This window comes from Aphelocoma coerulescens, chromosome 4, assembly GCF_041296385.1.
Source record: "Aphelocoma coerulescens isolate FSJ_1873_10779 chromosome 4, UR_Acoe_1.0, whole genome shotgun sequence".
NCBI classification, from domain to species: Eukaryota; Metazoa; Chordata; class Aves; order Passeriformes; family Corvidae; genus Aphelocoma; species Aphelocoma coerulescens.
In genome coordinates, this window is record NC_091017.1 from 65090898 (window position 1) to 65113009 (window position 22112).

General features: G+C 35.4%; 1 protein-coding gene across 5 annotated transcripts in view; it reads left to right on the top strand.

The window, feature by feature from the left end:
- RAB28 (RAB28, member RAS oncogene family) overlaps positions 1 to 22112 on the top strand; it is a 62200-nt gene that overhangs the window by 8911 nt on the left and 31177 nt on the right. For all 5 annotated transcript variants that reach the window (XM_069014429.1, XM_069014428.1, XM_069014430.1 and 2 more), the window contains exons 3-4: positions 4264 to 4352; positions 11612 to 11741. In XM_069014429.1, coding sequence (XP_068870530.1) covers positions 4264 to 4352; positions 11612 to 11741 — 219 coding nt within the window. The remainder of the gene's footprint in view (positions 1 to 4263; positions 4353 to 11611; positions 11742 to 22112) is intronic.

The following is a 22112-nucleotide window of genomic DNA, read 5'->3' on the forward strand; positions in this document are numbered from 1 at the left end:
AGCATTTTATGTGTAACCTGAAGTTATTAGAAAATATATGCAGTTCTTTAACTTTTTTAAAAAAAAGATATATTGCAAATAATTTCTTAATTATGTTTATATATTTTCTTAAGTGAAACAGAATAATCTTTTCTCACTATTCCTGTATTCACTGTTATGGTTAGGCCATTTTGCTGTACTTTTTTTTAGTATCTGGTGAGTGATAAAGTACCAAATTCCAGTGCTTATTTCTCCATAAAATCAACAGAATAATTTTTTTATTGTCCTGCTCATACCTCTAAAAATACCAGTGTGCAGTAACAGCAGTACTTGCAAGTGGAATGTGTACACAAATCATGCAGTGTGCATGCTGAGAACTTGTACTTTGCAAGTTTTTTTTCCAGCTGTTAAGCATACAGAAGCTACTAGTACATTGCTGGGATTCTAAATATTCTTGTTGAGTAGAAAATTTGGAAAATTATCAACTATTGCTTCATTCATTTTTGTTCATAGTTTATTTTGTGTGTGAATTTCATTCATTCATAGTTTATTTTGTAATAAAATCAGAATGCAGGTAAAAATAGCACCAAAAAGTCTGTACATCTGTTTTCCTCAAAACAGTAGCATTAGTATTCATATTCAGGAAGAAACATTTTTCTGTAGGTTGTCATTCTGGTTTTGCCTATGCCTATATATGTGTTTAGGTATATATGGCTCTCTGTTTTATAGGTAAACTGGACTAGTTAGGGGAGTGAGAGGGAGGGAGGTAACATTTCTAAATACTGGAATGGGAAACTTACTTTAGTAAGTGGATTTTTCTAATTTCTTGATTAGTTCTGGGTTTGCAGAGCTGCTGTGTTTACTCGAAAGGTTAATTCATACCACTGCACAGAAATTATGTGTGTATCAGTAGGAAAAAAAGACTCAATTTCTCTTATTCAGTAGGAGAATTGATGAATAACTATGGTTCAGTAGTTGATTTTTTTCTTCTTCAACACAAACAAAGATTCCAGAAGTTAAAATTATGGGTTTCTAGAATTGCACAGAAGTTTACATTAGGCCACATTGAAATACATTACAACTTATAAAATACTGTTTTTCTGTTTTTTTTTTATTTTTTAAGATAAAAGTAGCATTTCTCTCCAGTTGTTTTAGTAACTAATGCAGTTTTGCAGTGAAAATGGTAAATACTTTACGTTGTAAAACAATAGAGTTTAATACAAATCAGAAATCTTTTGATGAATTCTAGGCAATGTGACTTTCAGTGTTCAGCATGAAAAATTCACCACATGCAGTTTGTTCAAAATACTTTTTTTAAAGTGCAAATCAGTTTCATCATATTTATTGATGCCGAATCTTGTATAGTCTGGATGCAACCATGGTGTAGATTTTAGTGCTTAAATAGTGTATCTGTTAGTCAGAGAGTCTGCTGATAGAGACTCTTAAGAGCCATAGTTGTATACTTTTTGGGAGGTTGTGGGTGCAGTTCAGTAAACAGGATTCTTCTGTTAAAAGGATTTTTTTTTAAAGTCATTGGTGTAAAAAGTGGTCAGACTTGTGTTTTTAGTTCCATCTTGACTGTGCAGCACTTCAAATAAGGTTAACCAGTGCACCAAGTGTCCTCCTGCAGGGTCAGTGCTGCAGCAGCCCAGTGGCTTCAGTTCATACCAGAAGCAATCTACACACCTGCACTGTGCTGCCTCATGTATTTCAGCTTTACACTTGTGTGCATTTTCTACAGAGAAAAGAGGAGCTGGAGTTTTCTTGTTCCTTATCAGTGTATTGCATGTTATTTTGATGGGATTCTTCAGTTATTTTTATTGGTGTATTAAGACTGTTTCTAAGAACTGTCTTATTATGCTTTTTTTTTTGTTTTGTTGTATGTTTTTATGTTCCTGTTAAATTGAAAAAATAAAAGATTTCAAACTTTGTGCAGAAAACTTTATGTGCTACTATCAGAGTTGTTAATTAAACACTTGCTAGGTAAATTGCCTGCAGTTTTTCTTTTTGTCAGAATAATCCTAACATCCTTCTTTCTCCCCCAGAATCAATCTGAGCACAAAGCAAATATTGCAGAACCTAATTGAAATAAAAGGGAAAATGAAGCATTTTGCACAGGAGATGATCAGTATGAATTTCATGGTTAGTGAGGTCCTAATTAAGGAGGAGTTCACTTTAAATGAACATACCAATCTTTTTTCCCCCCATTTCTTTTTTCTGTTGTTAATGAAGCAGAGTAAATAATTTGTAATAGGAGATATTTTAGTTGGACAGTCATAGTTAGACTATTTAATTTAACTTATTGCACTAAAATTTCTCACGTTGTTCCATACAATTATCCAGATACGAAGCCCAGTATGCTGTGCATACTTTCTTCCTTAGGAGGAAAAATCAAGTTGAAATTTTTTAGAGCACTTGAACACAAAATTAGGCATCTGAAAATTATTTTGTTTAAAAGTGATAATATTTATGAAGGGCTTTTTTTTTCAAAGTAGCTGACATGAATGATATGTGACGGTCCAGTAGAATACATAGGGGTAGAATACTGCAGCATGGTGAGCCTTTGAGCCTGCATGGCTTGTTTACCCATGAGGATGTATAGTCTTTTTAGACTGTGGGTGCATTAGTTTATCCATGCCAGGTGCTTTATGGAAGACTTTCCTGAATTGTTTGCAATCATTTATGTTGTAAGCTTTTAAAATAATTAACTGATTAATACATAGTATATGTGCTATCAAAACAAATTAGCTTTTTGTTGACTATAAAAGGTTGCCTTTATTGAATTGGAGTGTTTATGATGTGTTTTCTAAGCTCTCCATGAAATCTTCTTACTATTACATAAAACTCAGTGTAGCTTAATAGTACTGTCTCACATTCATTTCTGTATTTTTGAGACCAAGGTAGTAGTTTTGGAAATCTGCTCTTTTAACCAGATTAAAGCAAGGTGCATTATAAAAATAACACCACGAGTAGCATACATTTAGCTATATAGTTATAATTTGCTGGTTGTTTTCACATTTCCATGGAGCACATTCCCTTGTGTAACCAATGTGAGCATGTTAGTTATAAATTTACAGCTCTGTGGATCACGTGGTATAAAATAAGATTGTCAACTACATAAAGTGGTTGAAGTAAGAATATGTCTTTCTTAGCACCCCAAAATAATGTGTTCATTTTCACTTGATTTGCAGTTGTTGTGATGTGAAATTTGTTGCATGTTTTTACATCTAGGAGTAAAATTAATAGGCAGTTGTGATTATTTGTGAGTATGTAGAATTGGTATTAAAATGTCATGTGAGTTATATGTGGATTAGAAAAAATTTTGTCAGTCCTTAATCTTAGAGTTTGGTGCTCCCAGGTAATCAGTACAGTTCTGAAAACGGTTCTTACCATGCAAAATGTGAGAAATCATACTTTAATATATTTGTATGTATATGGTGACATACCTTTCTGTATTTTTGATCTGTGAGTTGCTGAGTTGGCTTGCAGAATATGTATGATTTTTAGGATATTAAATACTCTGTATTTACTGTGATTTTTTTTATTAGTTCTGTTTTTAAAAACCTGCTAACATAGCTTAAAAACCATTTAGAGTAGAAAGGAAGGTCTGTTCTCGGTGTAGATTCTTCAAAGATGAAATTATGTAAATCATGTCCAATTTAGCTTCATGCTTTAAAGTGGTGAGTGGAGGAAGTAATCATAGTTTGCATCCTCAGCTTAGATGTGTGTCAGTATTTCTATTTTTTTACTCTGTCAAGTATATAATTCTGTAACTGTATACTACTCTTGGTAGTACTCTTGGTAGTACTGTTGGTAGCATCACTACCAAAAGGAAGTTACCATGAAGATTCTCCTCGCTTCTTGATTGTACGGAAGATTTGGAGAGGGGCTGAGGAAGGGACACACAGTATGAAATAATGTGGATAAGTTGGCATTCGTTGTGTTACCTTTCAGTTCCAAGTACCACACTACAGAACGTTCTTTATGAGGTTTTACATGTTTTGTCAGTGGAATATGTTATGTAATTTCTAGTCAGGAGTGTTATACTTTATGCAATTCCAATTATTTTCTGTGAATATTAGATATGTTAATAACTAGCTATAGTTTTACTGTATGTTAATAATTTAGCTGGACACAAATGACTTTTTTTCCCAAATGATACAATAATTTTTGGTTTGATACTTAATTCCTATTTTTTGTATACTTGTTAAAAGCTATTGTTGTTGAATATATTTGTGTCTAAATTTTCCAGGTTACACTATATCTGTATATTTTTTTTTCCAGGAAATTTGAATATTACTCTTCAAGTTTGGGATGTAGGGGGACAAACGATAGGAGGCAAAATGCTGGATAAATATATTTATGGAGCTCAGGTACAGTATAAATGCTGATAATCGTATCTATAGCCATGATATAAAATTAATTGAATCTTTGTTCTTAAAATTATACATACATATATATCGCTTTTAGGTGGTTGTTTAATAAATCTCAAAAATGTTGAATGTCTGTTCAATCTAAACTTAATTGATATGAATACATTAATTTAATTTTGGTGTGTAGCTAATTTTTGAGAGTTGACATAAAAAGCGAAGCAAGAGTGTGCATTTATAGAACTGAGTAACTCTCGAGAACAGATGGTTGTTTCCAGGCTTTGTGTCTTGAGTTAAGAAAAGCAATCATAGTAAATAGTAAAGGCTGTTTGGATATCCACATGGTAGATAGAGTGGTTGCTTTCAGAACAGCTGCCTCCTGGGGGGAAAAGGTAGAAGGAGGAAATTAAGAACAATCCTACACCATTAAACTCATGCATGCAACTGGGGTTATAAGAGGGCAAACAAAAGGAGACAACGAGGTAGCTAAATATTTTTGCAGACTCCTATTCAGTGGAAATTAATTTCATCTTCAGGTTAACTAAGCAACTTAAAGTGGATGGTAGGATTAAGAGCTAAGTATTATAACGGTATCTTGAGTCATTTTGAGATTTAGGAGGATGTATTATATATGCCAGACTTCTTAGAAGCGTGAGTGATCCTAAAAGGTACTCTGTTCCTTAATTTGTAGTTTGTAATGAGAACAATAGGCATAACGTGCTATTAGATAATGTTATACAATGCAGGACTGGCTAGTGAAAGAGACTGGGATTTATTAGTTAATTGGATAAAGACAAACTTGTCAATGTAACATTTTGTCACTTTCAAAAAAATATCTGAATGTTTTTAGCTGTTGCATCTGTTTTATAACATATTCTTTTTTTTTTTTTTTTAAATAAAAAATTATTTGCTGACCTGTTACAGATCTACCAAGCAATAGGAGAAAGTGGCTTCCAAGACAGAGGGAATTTGATTAATCACAAATTGTTGCCATATGCCCAAAGTAAATTTAATGAAGGAAATAAAAGGCTATTAGCTTTGTTTGTATTTAATTTGGTGATAAACTTAGGAGTTTCTTACTAAAAATATCAGGTCAAAAAGTTAATACCAGTGCCCAAAGTGGGTAAATAGTTGATATCAATAACACTAAAGTTTGATTTTTTTTTTTTAGTCATTCAGAACACATTAACAAAAAACTCCTATGTCCAGTCTCTTTGTCTTTATCTTCCCCCAGTCCTCATTGTAACCTTAATTTATTTTTAATGTACTAGTGATTTTTCTCTCCCAGTGTTGGCATGTATTGCCAACGTCTGTAAGAGGCTTCTTATAGTCAGAATTGACTTCTAACACACTTTTCTATTGGCTTTGTAACAGTGCCTGTTAAGTACACATAAAACTGTCTTTATTTTCATCTATTCATGAAATGCCATGAATAGTTTGGAAAGGCACTACTTTCAGCTTATTTCTACGCAGAAGCTTATTTCATGTTGAACATCTGCAGCTTTTTATAAGAAAAGGAAAGGCAAAGTAGAACAAATTTATATTTATAAGGGAAAATCCTTTAAAACATGGATGAAATTTCCTGTGAATGGACAACAAAACAGCAAGAAAGTAATTGGGAAGAGATAGCATGGAGTTGGTGAGGGTAAACTGTACACAGCCAACTTGATTGCTGTCTGTGGTTAGATGGTTAGCTCTGTGGAGAGGAGACCAGTGGATGTCATTTATCGTCACTTCAGCAGGGCCTTTGGTGTAATCTCCCATAATATTGTTACAATATGTAGAGATAACAGGTGGAATGGGTGGACCATAAATTGACTGAAAATCTGAATGGACAGCTGTATTAAAAGTCTATAGCTCGATGTCTTACTGGTATGTGATTATAAGTTTAATTTTTTAAGGGTTGGTACTGTTGTTGTGTCTTTTACTAATTTTTTTAACAATGAAACAAAACATTGTTTGTAAGTTTATGAATAGCACCAAATTGGAGAGGAATGATCACTGTGCTGGAGGGTGGGGCTGCTACTGAGAGAGACCATGACCAGCTGAAGGAGTGGACCAACAGAAACCTTGTGAGGTTCAGCTGATGACAGATGCCAAGTCCTGCACCTGGTACAGAATAATCTTGTCCAGCTGGGAATCAGCTGAAGAGTGTGCAGTGAGGGGCCACAAAGTTGATGAATGGTCTGGAGCATCTCTCCTATGAGGAAAGGCTGAGAGAGCTGTAACTGTTCAGCCTGGAGAATAGAAGGCTAATCAATATATATACATCCATGCAGGAAGGATGCAAGGAAGAGAGAACCAGACTTTTTTCTGTAATGTCTATTGACAGGACCAGAGCAATGGGCACAAACTGAAGCAGAGTGGATTTCTTCTGAACATCCAGAAGCACGTTTTCTACTGTGAGGGTGACTGAGAACTAGCCCAAGTTGACCAGAGAGGTTGTAGAGTCTCCATCCTCAGAGATACTTGAAAGCTGTCTGGACATGGTCACTGCTTGAACAGGAGCATTGAACCAAATGACTTCTAGAGGTCCTTTCCAGCTTCAGTCATTCTGTGAAATGGCTTTGGAGGAAAAAGGTCTTGGATGGGTGTTTTATTGGGGTAAAAACCAGTTGAATCTGAGTTTGTGATGCACCCTTGCAACAGTAAAAGCTAATTGAATACTGAGCTGTGTCAGTAAGAATGAAGTAGTCAGATCAAAGAAAGTGAATATCATGCTGCCTGACATTTTTGAGGCTACGTTTGGAGTACTTGTTCAGTACTCCAAAATTCAGTCTGTGTTCAGTACTCCAAATTCAGTTTGGGGTTCCCCAGTGCAAGAAAGCCTTTAAAATATTGAAATAATTCGGGTGAAGGTTGCTACAAAGAAAGTGTATGTGGCTATGATGTGTAGCACTTAGCATATGTGGTGCAGCTGGGATTTTAAACATCTGGTTTATAAAGTACACAAGCTTACAGATACAGATAAAGCAGATGATTTGGATCTGTTGCAGAAATTGTGTTCATCTGTGTATTCTTTAAATCTAAATAATTCAAAGTACATGGATGGAATTGTTTGTAACATACCTACAGTATGCATTGTGCCTTTATTCAGTATTTGCAGATGCCCATAGCCTTGTTTAGATTTCTATCTATTCAATCATTGTGAGATTCAGAAATCATAAGTGGCTGAATTCTTATTTCTGTGCTCAGAAATCTATGTGTATGGTAGGCCTACTTCTAAAATCCTATGGCCTGGAGATAGAAGTTTCGAGAATCTACAGCAATTGAAAAGATTATGGTCCACAGTTCACCTGATCTTGGTTGAAATTTGATCAGGATATCAAGAAGAGTAAGTGGAGCATCCATCTATACTTCACTGCAAAAATTTGCCACTGGAGGTTTCCTTCTCCCTAATGAGAGCTGAGTCAATTCTCTAGGATAGATCTTTTTGTTGGGTAATTGCTAAGATGCCATATTTTGATTGAGATCCCCTATTTCTTGTGCCCTGTTTAAAAATAAGAATGGCAGATTTGAGCATGAGAACTTGCGTAATTTGCTTGCATGGTTGCATTTGGAGAAACTGCAATTCACTTGCTGTTGTGAAGCAGTTGCTTTCCTCCTGCCCATTTTTTCTCTGATGTTGATTATTTAGAAGAATGTAATTGCTGCATCCCATCTTGGTAGCTGAATTTCAGTCATGGGGCAGAAGAACTCTGCAAGCTGTGGGGAAAAAAGAGCTCTTTGTTCTTTATAAATAAAAGGTGTTAATAATCAACACTGACTGAAAGCTCTTTAAAACTACCACATTTATCTCAGAATTGAGAGATGCTGAGAGTAATTGTGTAGTCCGTTGCCACGGCTGTACTGATAGACAGTAAATCATTCAATTATGGCAACTTAATCACATGCATCTATCTGAGTGACTATGTCCTCAGTATCAGCAAAGACAGCAGTGGTTAAGTATATGTGGACTGTAAGCTGCTTTCATTTGCAAAAAACTGTTTTCATCTGCACATTTCTGCCACAATTAAGTTGCTCTTTACTAAATTAATATTCTGTGACTAGAAAAAATACTCTAGAATTTTGGCCTGACTTATTTTATATTATTAATGAAAACTTGAAAGTTAATTTAGTTTCTTGATGCAAAAGTCAGTCATAGGAAGAGGGTAGCTGAGGATAAATGAAGAAAACATAAGTTTTTAATTATTGTTTTCTCTAGCTTCCTTTTATTGTGACAAGTCTTGACACAAACTTGACATAAACACCTCTTAAATTTTGATTATCAGTATGAATATATTGCCTGGTTACAACATTTCCATACTAGCAGTTCAGTTTTGAAATAACACTGCTGCTGTTTGCGTGGTAAATCTTTCACAACCACTCCCATATCTTACCTGTAATTGCTACCCCTACCCACATATTTAGTTTAAATCTTTAAAATCTGGCATATGCTACATCATAAATTGGCTTGTTAATAGGAGTACTGAAGACTCTACCTTCTCCAGGGAGCAGCAAATAATTTCTGCAATATTCTCAGTTTCCAGTGACCTATTTTTGAAAATGCTCTATAATACCAAAACAAAAAGCACTCACATATGCACTAATGTAGGCAAAATGTCTCTCTCTTACTAGAGTGCAATTATGCAAGCAGGGACTATTTGCCACGTTGCTGGAGACTAGAGAATCAGTGTGCTGTTCTTGGCATGTTGTCTACCATGTGTTTCAAACCTTTTTCATGGCTGGGAAATACACTACTTTTGTGTAAAAGTGCCAGTGTTAATTTTCCTCCTTAATTCCTCACACATAATAGGGAAACAACAGCTTTTATGCTATTTGGTCTGTACTCCATATACAGTAAGTTTGTGGAAAATATGTTGTATTTTTTTGAAAGCAGTTATGGGATTTCTCTGTTAAATAAAATAAAGGTGAAATAAATTTTAGCCATGGAGTTACAACCAGTCCTTCATTAATTATCTATGTCATAATAAGTTGCTTGTAGAGTGCTGTTGTGGTGAAAATCTAAGCAGAAAGTGTTCTTTATGACCTGGATGCCATGCTACCTTTTTTGCATCTCTATGATGTTATACCTGCCATCTTTGTTTCTTATTGTGGCAAATATTGACAAGACTAAAAAAATGGTTAATGGAAGAATGGGCTTTAGAAGCAGTGTTTTAGATCACAGAGAAAGGGATGAAAAGGAAGTTAGGTAAGCTTTAGTTGCAAATTTTGTTAAATGATTTCTTCCATGGTGAATCCACTGTGAATACCCTTTCATCCAAAGGGGTAGGTAGGCTACAGTTGTCTAGAGAACATGAAACAGAGTACAATTTTGATGAAGAATTAGTTAGAAAGAGTTGGCTAACCTTAAATGCTCACACTTTCTTATTTTTTCTTCATCTAGCTTTGATTAATGCTGAAGATGGTTTAGATAGTCTGCTCTTCTGCAAGCTGGTGAGAGAACTCAGCAGCTGGTGAAAGACGCATTGCTGTGTGCTCTTTCTTATTTACAACTTTCAGCATTATGGCTGGCTTTTTTTTTTTAACCTGTACCATACCTAGCCTTTAGATTGAGTTTCCTCTTTTCCACTGAGCATTTAGTAACGCGAATATGACCTTCTTAGAGCAGAACTTAGATTGTGAAAGACAGTTACATATATGCCCAGACATTTGGGTAGTTATAAAAATAGGAGAAATTAACTGAGATTAACTTAGAGATGCAAGATATTAAGGAATTAATTGTACCAAAGTTGGAAGAGTGAAGTGGATGTTTAATATTAGATTTGATTGGTAAAGAAGGAAAGATAACAAGGGAAAAGTGGGGTGTCATAATTCTTAACTTCCTTGAAGGAACTGATGAAAGCTGTTCCTCAGAAATTAATAGCAACTATGTAAGTATAAGGAACAAAAACTCAGTTTGCCAAGGAGTTGATAACATTGGAAGAAAAGAGATAGATTGGTATTGCTGTCATAGGAAAGTAGGAGTTGGAGGAATCTCAATAGGATCTGTTGCCTTCCTTCAAAGCTATCCATGTGTAATGACTTTCAGCAACCTTCAAAAATTTCCAGGTTGGTGACTGTAATAGGTGGTGTATTTCAGAGCTTTGCTATTCTTACAGTCTCCATAGAGATCTTTTTGTTTTGTTTGTTTGCTTGTTTTTAGTGTGTATCCTTGCTATAATCTTGCATTGAGTTAAACCTGTTGCTACATGTTGTATTGATCACAGATTCCTAAGAAAGTTCAGGGTGGAAGGATGTTAGGAGGTCAGTAGTAAAACACTCTCTAAGTAGGGTCAACTGAGAAAAGGAACTAAGCTGCTCAAGGATTTATGGAGTTCCTTCTTGTAAACCTCTAAGGATGGAGACTGAGAACCTCTTTGGTCAACCTGCTTTATTTTCCTCGTGGTGAAAAAGCTTTTCATTAGATATGATTTGAATTTCTCTTATTTCAGCTTATACCCATTGAGTTTTATCCTGCCATGCACTACTGTGAAGAGCCTGGCTCATGGGTATGGGAAGGTTGCTTTAGGTCCTCCTAGGGCTGCTTCCTCTCCATGCTGAAGAATTTGGGTTTGTTCATCTTTTCCTCATAAAACAAGTGCTCCAGCCTCTGCAGAGCAATCATCATCACTGTCTGCTTTGAGTATTTGTCACCTGTAGCTTGGCCCAAAACCTCTGAAATATATGGGACTCCTTTTTTTGACTTCTGACCATGTCTTTAGGTTCTCTTTTGAAAGTTTAAAGCTCACCAGTATTTCTTATTTGTCTTCTACAATACTGAAGGAATGGAATCTGACTTTTATCGCCGAAAGACAGCCGAAACATGACAGACAGTGTGCAGAAATGTAAAATTGAGCTGCCTTTTTTTTTCCTGAACAAGGGAACAATGAAACTGCAACTAATATAAGTTAAAATAAAAGTCCTTCTCCACTGTAATTTTTATCTTTCTATTAGTGTGAAATGCTATCTTGGGTTTTTCATAAAGCATATGCAGTTCGTAATATTTCTGATCTAACCAGTTGTGCTCTTCACTGTGTTGCCATTTTTTCTACCATTGTAGTTTAGTTAACGTGAATTTGGAACACATGAAATGCAGGAGAAATGCTGTAATAACGTGTATACTATAGAAATTTATAATTCCTTTAACTGACCCTCAAATGATAGGCTTCCATTATTGTTAATGCTCTATTTTATGATAATAATAATTTAGATTCATGCAAATCTTACCATGTTAAATTCTTTTACAATCTGTAACATTTTAAACATGTCTTTTTATTTAGGGTATTCTCTTGGTTTATGATATTACCAATGGCCAGAGTTTTGAAAATTTGGAAGACTGGTATAATGTGGTAAAAAAAGTGAATGAAGAATCAGAAACACAGCCACTTGTGGCCTTGGTTGGAAATAAAAGTAAGTTACTCATATTTACATATTAATTGAAATACTCTGGATGTGGTTTGCTATTAAAGAAACGACATAAGGTATATATATTTAGCAAATGCATCTAAATACTATCTTGTGTATTTTTGCTGCGTTCAGATGACATATTTGGGTATACTTTAGGATTCTGGCTCTGCACAGATAGGTTATGGGACTTGCTGCATCATACTTTGCCTAGCCTGCAGCCTCTCTCCCTGTGCTCTCTCCTTCTCTCCCTTGCTTGGAGAGCAGCACACAGGAGTAGAGAGCAAGATCACTCTCCCGTGTTTGAATTTGATAGGGCCCCAGCATATACCCATGGCATGCATGCGGAATGGAGAACTGGGAAGCATTCCTGGATGTAGTAAAAGGTATATTTCATGATTCTGTGTGTTAAGAGACTGCTGGATTAACTACTGGTATATGTTTAAAAAACTACACAATGCACTAGGCCTAATACTTAGGAGTTGCTTATCAGACTTTTTTTTGTTACCTTGTTAACAATCCGGTTTAAACCCAGAAGAACAAAGAAAATTAAGTCGCTGTGTATAAACCGGAAAGAACTTTGAAGGTTCAAAATACACCCAAAAACGAGATTAAAACCAAACAAAGTTAGATGTTGGTGCCAAAAAATTGATATATTTTATTTAATAGTAAAAGAGGCAAGAAGAAGGAAAGAGAAAAGAAAGAAATAGAAGTGTGCATGGGGGAGTGGGGAGACAGGAAGAAAGTGACGGGTTAGTTGGAAGCATCTCACCCATCCAAGGGTCCCAGTGATCTCTCGTTGCTCCCTTCCATCTGGTCTGCTGGTGGTGCGAGTCCCCCGTTGCTGTGGCCACTCCGCGCCGCCTCGCCACACACCAAAGAGTACAGAGTTCAGTGGAATAATACACCTTTGGGCCAGGTGGGAAAGGCTGGGTGCCTCCCCTGTCCCTTGCAACACTGTGGGTCTGTTGCATCATCTCTGGTTCAGGGTCTGGGGACCCCTTTGGGGGCGGGGGGGCTTTGATGGACCATGTCACCCCCTCTGTCCTTCACGTGGGTGCGGCTTTTTTTTCCCGAGTGAAGGGGCCCTCAGCTGGGCTCCTCTGCGCAGTGGAGGATGGGCAGTCACTGTGCCTCTCACCAGAGGCTTTTCCGACACACACCCAAAGGCTCTCCTCCCTCACCCTTTGGTTTGAGGGTCTGTGTGAGCCTGGCAGCTGATAGCCCTGGGGCTGTGGTCTCTACTCCTGAGGTGTTAAGCTTGTGCTTTGTGAATGTCCCCAGCCCTGAGTTATTACTTTATCTTATCTTCATCAGCGAGCAGTCCAGGGCCTCTCAGAGCCCCATTCAGGCTGTGGTAGTCTTTTCTGCAGCTTTTGTAATACAGCTTTGAAAGTCCTTCATGTTTAAGTCATAAATTGTAATATTTCAGTCTCTAACATGCTTGTAGTTTTGGACATCAGGTGACTTTGTGTTGTTTTCTCCTTTGTTGTGTTCTCCTTTTTGTGATCACATCAGAATGATAACAACAGTTTTCTCTGACCCCCAAAATATAAATAATCATCACCTAGTTAATTTCCTAATTAGATGGATTCCCAGTTCCCCTGTTTCCAAGTAAATCTTACATCTTAATAGAAACATCCTTATTGGCATAACTGATGTCTTGATCCTGGCTCTCTTACCCCCTTTTCTGTTGAAGATGATAAAAGCAACATACAAAAATTTTGGAAACAGAATGGTAGAAGTTGATTTTTTTTTTTTCACTTTCCAAGTAATTTGTTTCCACATTACAGTGACCATGTCATGAACAAACCTGAGAAAAGGACCTTATCTAGCAAGTTAGAATTATTTAAAATCATTTGAAAACAATGTAGAGACATTCATTCAGAACCATTAACTGTAGTATTGCTACAGTGATGCTGTAACATTTTATGACATCAATTATGAAAGACTAATTTCCTGTGAAGAAAACAGAGGTCTTAGAGTTACAATATATATATATAGCACTTCTGAAAGTATAACACAGACAGTGTTGTACTCTAGCAAACCAGAGTCAATAATACAGATTCTGTTGAAATTCGAATTAAAAATATTTTTCACTGGTTTCTATTTTGCCCCAGAATTTGACTTCCCAGCTGGAATTCTGTAAATCTTACAAAGTATTTGCAGTAAGATACACTGTAACATAGGATAAAAAATGTTCCTTTGCTGAACTGACACAATAGATGTAGAAAATGATACAGTGGTTTCCATTTTGAGGCATTTTATTTCTGTTGTTTTTCACATATACATGCCTGCAAATCTTTTATATCCAAGCATTTCCTTGGGAGCATATGGAAATAGAGTCTGGCTTCCTAGGTGAATTTTTAGATAAAGGCTGACAGTGACTAGTGAAAGGGCTTTAATTTTATGAAAACAGCAGCCGAAGGAACTGTGCTTGCTGCCTTGTTTTCCTTCAGAAGCTGTGTATAAAGAAAAACAGCAAAAATATTGATTTCATGTGATGCTAAGGATGTTTGTTGCTGTTGTACATGTTGAGCATGCAGGGGATCCTGTTTACAGAGGGGTTTTTTTTTGCTTTATTTTTATTTCAGCATGATAAAAGTTAGATTTTAGAAGTGTATTGCTTTTCTAAATTCTGTAGTAGGATAAGAATACCTAAGAAGGCTTCCACCCCAATACTAAAAAATTAGTGGCCTGTGAGAGGAAACTGTAGTCAGGTTCCTTCCTGTTGTTACATAAATAGAAAACAAGGTGTTTATATAGAAGCATGGTGTTGACTCTCACGTATTATGAAAAGATAAAACTACTGGTACTAACAAATTATTGAGGAGGAATCTGTTCAACTTCTTTACTTAGTAAGTGATAAGACACTCATATACAATGCAAGAGCAATAATAGGTTAAGAGCCAGGAAAAGCCATTTGATGAATTGATGAACTTACTTGACCTCATGCATCATTCAGGAGAAATACTCCAGTGAGTGGTTTCTGTCTCAGGATTGCACTTGGTTTTTTTGAGCTTTTGCTTTTAGGAAAATATCCAGGTAAGCTCACCGAAAGACTAGAAATGTCAATATCCACAGGCAAGTTGTTCTAACACTTAACTTTCTTTCTGATAAAAGCTTTTAAAAATTGCCAAGTATGCAGTTATTTTCATTCATAGCAACTGGAGAGCTTTGGGCCAGTATTTAGATACCTTGATAAGAATTTGGAAACTCAGCCTCTGTTTTGAAACTTTGGCCTCAAGTTAGTTACTTAACTTGGACTTAGGCTGTCCTTTGTCTGTTTCCTCATACTGATACTGTCTGAAATACGTGTGTGTTTCTTCCATTTTGGGGAGATATACCTGGCTTCTTTCTATGAATAAAGCTATAGCTTGGAAGAAAACAAAAATATTTTTCTACACAGTATGATATAGAAAACTGTACACTTGAATTCTATTAAAGGAAAATAATTTCCTTGGGTAATTTTATCATTGAAAGTGAATTATTTTATATATAGCAGTATATGGTGCATAATTGTTTACTACTGTTAAGTCATGCAATATTATAGATATTTAATTAGTGGTTTCTAGTATCAATTTGTAGTCATTCTGTTAAATGTTAAGTTTGTGGGGATCTCTCTAGTATTCCATAAAACTTGAAGAAATTGTTCAGTGCTGATTTAAATGAATCAGTGCTTGTTTCCACTGTTCTGGTTTATTGTACATTGCAATAGATTAGCAGCATGAACACAGTAAACTGCTGTGTCTGTTGAAAACATGATAATTAACTTCAGAGTGGTGTCAATCTATTAAAATGTCCTGTTATGATTGTAAGAGATTACGAGTTACTCATGAAACATTGGAAAGGTTATTTCTACTTAAAAAGCTCCAATCAGTTGCTGGTCTCTCATCCATCAGAGATTTATTTGAAAACAGTAGAGTGGTATGAATTGACATCTAAATTCTGGACCTTCCCACCTCTTTTTTATTTTCTTTTTTCTTTTTTTTTTTTTTTTTTTTTTTTGTTATTCAGTAGTAGCTAAAATGAAGGACTGTCATTGCCCTAATTAATTTTAAATAAAAGTTAATTTATTTAAATAATTTATTAAAAATAATTGGGAGGAGAAGAGCTTCAGAGATGCAGACCTCTGTTGTAAAGCCAGTACTTTATTTAAGGTGGCTGGATTCCTCCTGGGTGCTTAGTTTCAGTTTTCATTCTTTTTTCCTTCCTGTACAATTTTCTTTTATTTTCATAGCCTGTCCTACATGTTTGGCCAGAGAGAGTAGAAAACTGATTTGAATCAAGATCTTGCCCAGACCTGATTTCTGCACCTATGTTCAATTACCAGTTAGTTCTCTGTCTTTCCACAGGTTTTTGTCTGTGCATTTGGTGAACAACAGAAGGAATTATAAAATTTGATGTAGAACTATTTTTTCCTATTAATTATAAGTCATAAGATCTTAATAATCTGAACTTTACAGGTGATACTGAATCTTAAATTTGACTTCCCTAGTAACTTATGTTGGGTCATTTTATTCTTATTTAAAATAAAGTATATTTGAAGTGTGCTTATTTCTGTGTTGCTAATACCACTTGAGTTGCACTGCTAATTGGGGAGTAAACCTTAGTGTTAATTTTAACTTGTTTTCAAGTTTCCATGCAATAACTTAAAACTTTTGTAGATATGTTTCTGTCAAATACTTTTATTTGTATAGTATAAATGAAACTATAGTTATCAAGTAAATAAATAGTGTTTTGTGCACTTAGCATCTTTGCTTAAATTAGTTATTGATAAAGTGCAGTGATCACAATGGATCTTCTAGTCATTAAGTGTGAATTCGAGAGGGTTTACTGTGTTTTGTATGATTGATGTGTTTTCTTCCTTTCTACCTTGACTGTTTTATGTATTTTCTTCTGCACTAATCTATAAGCAGTCTCCTCAAGTGTCATACCAGCATTTTCAGTGGATATATTGTAAACAAAAATTAACCCAGGTTGCATGGGAGCTATACTCATTTTGATTTATAGCTACCAAGATGGTCTTAGGGCGGTGGTTATCTGTAGCTTATATAGGGGGTAGGAATTATCAGGTACCGGTGTATAGTGGCTAGATGAATTATTTCTGTTCTTAGAGATATTAACCAGATCCACTCCTCAATAAAGACTAATAACTCAGATTTTTAAACAGTCTTCATGACAGATGAGGGCACAGAAGGGAATGCATCAACGGTAATTAAGAATGTTGACCGTTTGTTCGTCTTAGCTGTGATTAATTGATCTTGGAGTGCTATCTCTGAACAGGAAGTGGTATGCTGTTACATTGTGAAGTTTAAAGGTTACATTTTAGTGTACCCTTTAACTTGCCTTTACATACAACATAAAATGTTTTTGCCTATCTTATCTGAGCACAGAAAGAAACATATTCCAGCTCAGGTACAAATTAATGTTTGGTGTACAGTGTACTAATGTGAATCTGGCTGGTCATGGGACTTGCCCAGTCTGCTTTTAGACTCTGTTGCTGCATTATATACTTAGTCTCCCCAGTTGTACTCAGAAAATTTCTTCATTAATACTCACTTTGATATTCTGGCTTATTAAAATTCAGAGCATTCATTCATTTATCCCTCCCAACCTCCCCTGGTTTTCTGTTCTTGCTTCCCGTGGGCTTGCCCTTTTTAGGTCCTTCACTTGTAATTACGACAAGTGTTGAGCATCTAATCCAAAGACTCCCGTTCTTTATGCCTGATTAAACTAAAGTTCCTGTATGCCTGACAGCAGGTCTGGTCACTTGAGCCTTACACATGCTCTTGGGATTGGAGGGTAAACTACTTATATGTAGAGACTCCCTTAAAAAGAAAACCTTGTCCTGTGGTACAGTCAATTTACCAACTCATTTGAATAAATGTAGAATGATACCCTGTTTCAAAGTATGTATAGAATGTTTGTCTCAACCAACTTGTAAGATTAATAGAAAATTGCAGTCTTATGGATTTGTTTGTTTCAATGGTCAGGTAACTTTATTAAAAATTACTTTTAACAACAAACTTAAATTAATGGAAGGGAAAACTACAGGCAAAAAGGATCTTTTATTCACCATAATATTGTATTTCCAACCCAGTGTCTCAATGTGCTCTGTATTACTTTAGCAGTGGGAGCAACGTAGAAACACACACAATTTGAGTGAGAAAATTACCTTGCTTGTCTGAGAAAGCATCTGTCTTGCAAGATTTTGATTCTAAATCATGCTTGGCTTAACATTAATAGTGCTGGCTACCATCCGTGCTGAAGAGATCTATTTAATTATGTCTGTTAAATTGCCATGTGGATAAGTCTACTAAACTGTGATTAGTAGAGCTTGAGCCTCAAGTACTGTTCTTGAGAAAGGATCTGAGCTCACAGAACATTATACAGAGCAAAAGAAGGAACGTTTATTGCTCTTGTGTAGTATTTACCTTGCCATATTCTATTGGCTGTGAAGGGAAAACACCTGGCAGGAAAAATCACAAGGACGTGTGCATATGTATTCCATTCTGGCTCCAGTCTTCATGGGATTTGCTGTGCTAGATGTATCTGTTGCAAAGGGTTGCAAATCAGCCCATGTTTCGAGCCTTCTTCAGAATCCTTCACAAAATGATCTCTTAGGGGGGAAGGCAGTGAGCACAGAAGCTGATAAGTAACCTGATTAAAGGCAAATTTTTAGACTTCTGGACTTTCTTACAGTGCTGCAGCCATTATTGAAGCACGTATACAGTATAGGTTTTGATGGTGGCTCTTAAAAACCAAGTGGCCTCTGCCAGAATACCCATTAAAAAAAAAAAAAAGAGTAGAAAAATCCTTTCTCTCATGCTGCTGAAAAGATAATTAATAATCCTTATCACATGCCTGTATTAAACCCAGATAGCATTAGTTAGTAGTGAGCTTGCTTTTTCAATCTGGGGTTCATTACAGGGTTGAAGCTGAACAATATACATGACTTGCACACAGAATATATATTACTGTCATACCACTTGTCTAAGTTTGAGATTTTTTTAGCTAGACAGAGCTCTGATACACCTAAACAGGTGTAGTTCTATGAAAATCAATGAATTTGCATTTATTTGAACTGGGCCAGTTTAGATATGTGCGAACTATTTGCAGAAGACATTTTCTCATTTGGGTTATACAGTGCTTTAACAAGAAAGTGAGAATAGTTGTGAGCTATTCCAACTAATAAACAGTTCTTATGCTACACTTTTTTTATTTTAGTGACTATGAATAAACTGGTTTCTTCTTCCTACATGTAAAATCTTGAGGCTGCACTTGAGGTTTTTGTTTTATGCACTTGAGTTTTGCCTGCTATGACTAACCAAGAGCCACAACCAAGTTCAAGGACCTGGTAGGCTGTTGTTAGTATAGCTGGAACTCAAACATCAGTGTGACAGAAGTGGCAGTAAATAATATATTCTCATTCCCTAACCGTTATGCTTAAATTCAGAAAAATCTGTAGAGGTGTCACCGAAAAATGCAAATAGAGGTAAACTGTTTAAATACAAAGGTTAGAACGGTATATGTATCATATTTTTATAATAATACACAAATGAAATGCTGAGAGATCTCTTACTGTTTCCATGGATTTTGTCTGTAGTTTATTTAGCAATGTAGACATACGTCCAATAAAAAAGATGCTGCATAAACTATAGACCAGGCTGAATGTGCTTCTGTTTTTGGTTTAGGTAGAAATGTTTTTTCTGGCTGCGTCCTTCATACTTAGGTCTTCTTACAACAAATGGAAAGCCCTTAATTGTACCTAAGGGAATAGTTAATCTACGGTGGACATATGGTGGACAAAAGCTGAGTCTAGTAAATGAAAAAAATTATAAACAGAAAATGTGTGAATGTCTGCACAGTCTGAGAGTCATGGGAGATATTGTGCTGTTGGATTGGAGCTTATTTTAGGTTAATTTGCTATTCTTTTCTATTAGTATATTAATAGAAGTCAGTGGAGCATAATATACATAGTTTTAAATCCCAGTCAAATTCATGTCTATTTTATTGGATTGAAAAAAATACCTGTTTTTAAAGCAGGACAGAATTTCTTTTTTTTTGCCAGTGGTCCTGCTCCTATCTTTGCCACATGACATAAATGCAGTTTCGATTTCATTAGTGGAGGGAAGCTCTCTGAAATTTTTAAAAGTTACAACTTTTGATTGGGGGCAGTTAATCAGTGTTAACCCTGAGCAGCTCTTGGGCCTTATGGATTCAAGCATTATATGTGGTTGCACTGCTCCAGCAAAAGGTTAAGTATTAATGGAAAATGTTCACATCTCTTTTACTCAAAGAAAACATGTTACTTGTAAGTTTTCTTTTGATTTTACTTTTACAGTTATGTTGAATGTCTTCATTCATTTAGCCATCCATAAAGCAAATATTGTTGCACATGCAGTGGATAATAAGTCTTTTTAGGACTACTTGTGTGGTATGTCACAGATCATTAACTGCAAGTAACCACCTGACTTGAGGGAAGTCTGGAAGCATCATTACAGTGAAGTAAGCTTTTATTTCTGTATCACTGCAGCACATTGATTTGTAGGAATGTCTCCATTAGCTACTGTGGAAATATATTCTCATATATTATTATTGAAGGAAGTTGATGAGAGAGGATAACCAAATTTCGAGTGTGAATAGGGCATTAATATTAGGATTTTGGACAAAATGGGGAAAAAGACAAGTGCTATTGTAGCATTATTTTCTATTTAAAAGCTAGATAAGTCAGTAAACTAACCTTTTTTTAAAGCTTCAGTTTCAGAGTCAGACTGATTAATATAGTAACAGTTGTACAGTGTTTATGTGTACTCTGCAACTTCAACTGAAATGCATGCAGTAGTTGAATATATTTAATACTCTAGATGGGCAGAAAGTGTGGAAGAGAAATTTATTCCTAATCAGCAGGGAAAACTTAAGCTTTTTCTATTTATTTTAGTGAACATAAAAAAACCAAAAAACACCTCTTACTGGAAGTAAGCAGTTATTATTCCAGTTCAATTTAGAGAATAAGGGATAGTCTATGCTAATATGGGGAATAATCATAATGGATAACCTTCACTCTCTTAGTGGTATAGTATAAATGATGTGCATGCAGATTTACGAACAAAGAAGAAAAATTATGGGAAATGCATTTTATGTATATTTTTTAATTGTGTAGTTGTCATGTTTATTGGGGTTTTGCAAGAGAAGTGGAAATTAATGCTACCATTTCAAGTTTAGTCCACAGCTACAGCTCCATTCCTGAGATGTTGTGGATTTATGATGCCCATTTCAGTACAGGAACATGTGTACTCTGCTAAATGTGTGGCTTTTTTGATAGAGCTTTAAGCATATTAAACACTTATGGTTACGAGTTCTTCATTGTCCCAGTATTTGAGAAGGTATGTCTTGATGAGGTACCAGTAGTGCTGCAGTTTCGTTCTGGTATCTACTTCAGTGTATTTTATAGATCATGGTTTTTTTGAGGGGATAAATGGTATTTAAAAAAAAAAATAAAAAAAGATATTTCCCTACTTCTGTGTGTGTAATATGAGGCCGTGAAAGTGTTACTGTTCCATACTTTCAGTATGGAACAGATCACTCAGATAAGCCTGGTGGTTAAATGCAGACAGCATTGTTGTTATTGTTGTTATTTACACTCTGTGCTTCCAGCCATTGTGATTTGGAGGATAACTTCAAAAAACGCTTGTTTTCAAGAGCGAGATCTAAGACCCTGTAGCATTAAATTCAGTTAAAAATCAATTAAGATTTACTGAAATGTGTTGGTTAATGAGGGTGGAGTACAGTGAGGATGAATGGTAAATTAGTAATCTAATTTATTTATTTAAAATAAGATCTTAATAGAGGGAGGGCTTTATTTTATGTACATTGCACATAGTTTCTGTTTTAAAAATACTGAGTTCCCTATGAAATTTTCATGATACATTTTTGATTTTTTAAATCTATCTTTTTTTTCAGAAGTAGTGCTTAAGATAAACATTTCTGTTGTTTACATGGGTGTAAATTTAGAGCACATTTAGTGAGCTCCTCCAAGTTTACTCTGGTGTTTTCATGCTAGCCCCTAGTTTATAATATTCTTTTGGATTACCTTTTTTATCTGTATACTATGAGGGTTTTCTTGGGCTGTTAAGTATTGTCCAATATGTTTACCTAATTATGTGTGATAACAGGAATATATCATACTAGTATAATACTAGTATGTGATGGTAGAATTCATTAAAGTTTTGAAATATATGTACAGAAAGAGCAATAACATTAGCTCTTTCTTACTTTGACTGGAGAACTCAATCATACCTGGGTTATACCATTTAAAAACTGCCATCAGGACCATTGCTTTTTGTTTCAAATGCTAAACAAACAGTAATTAAA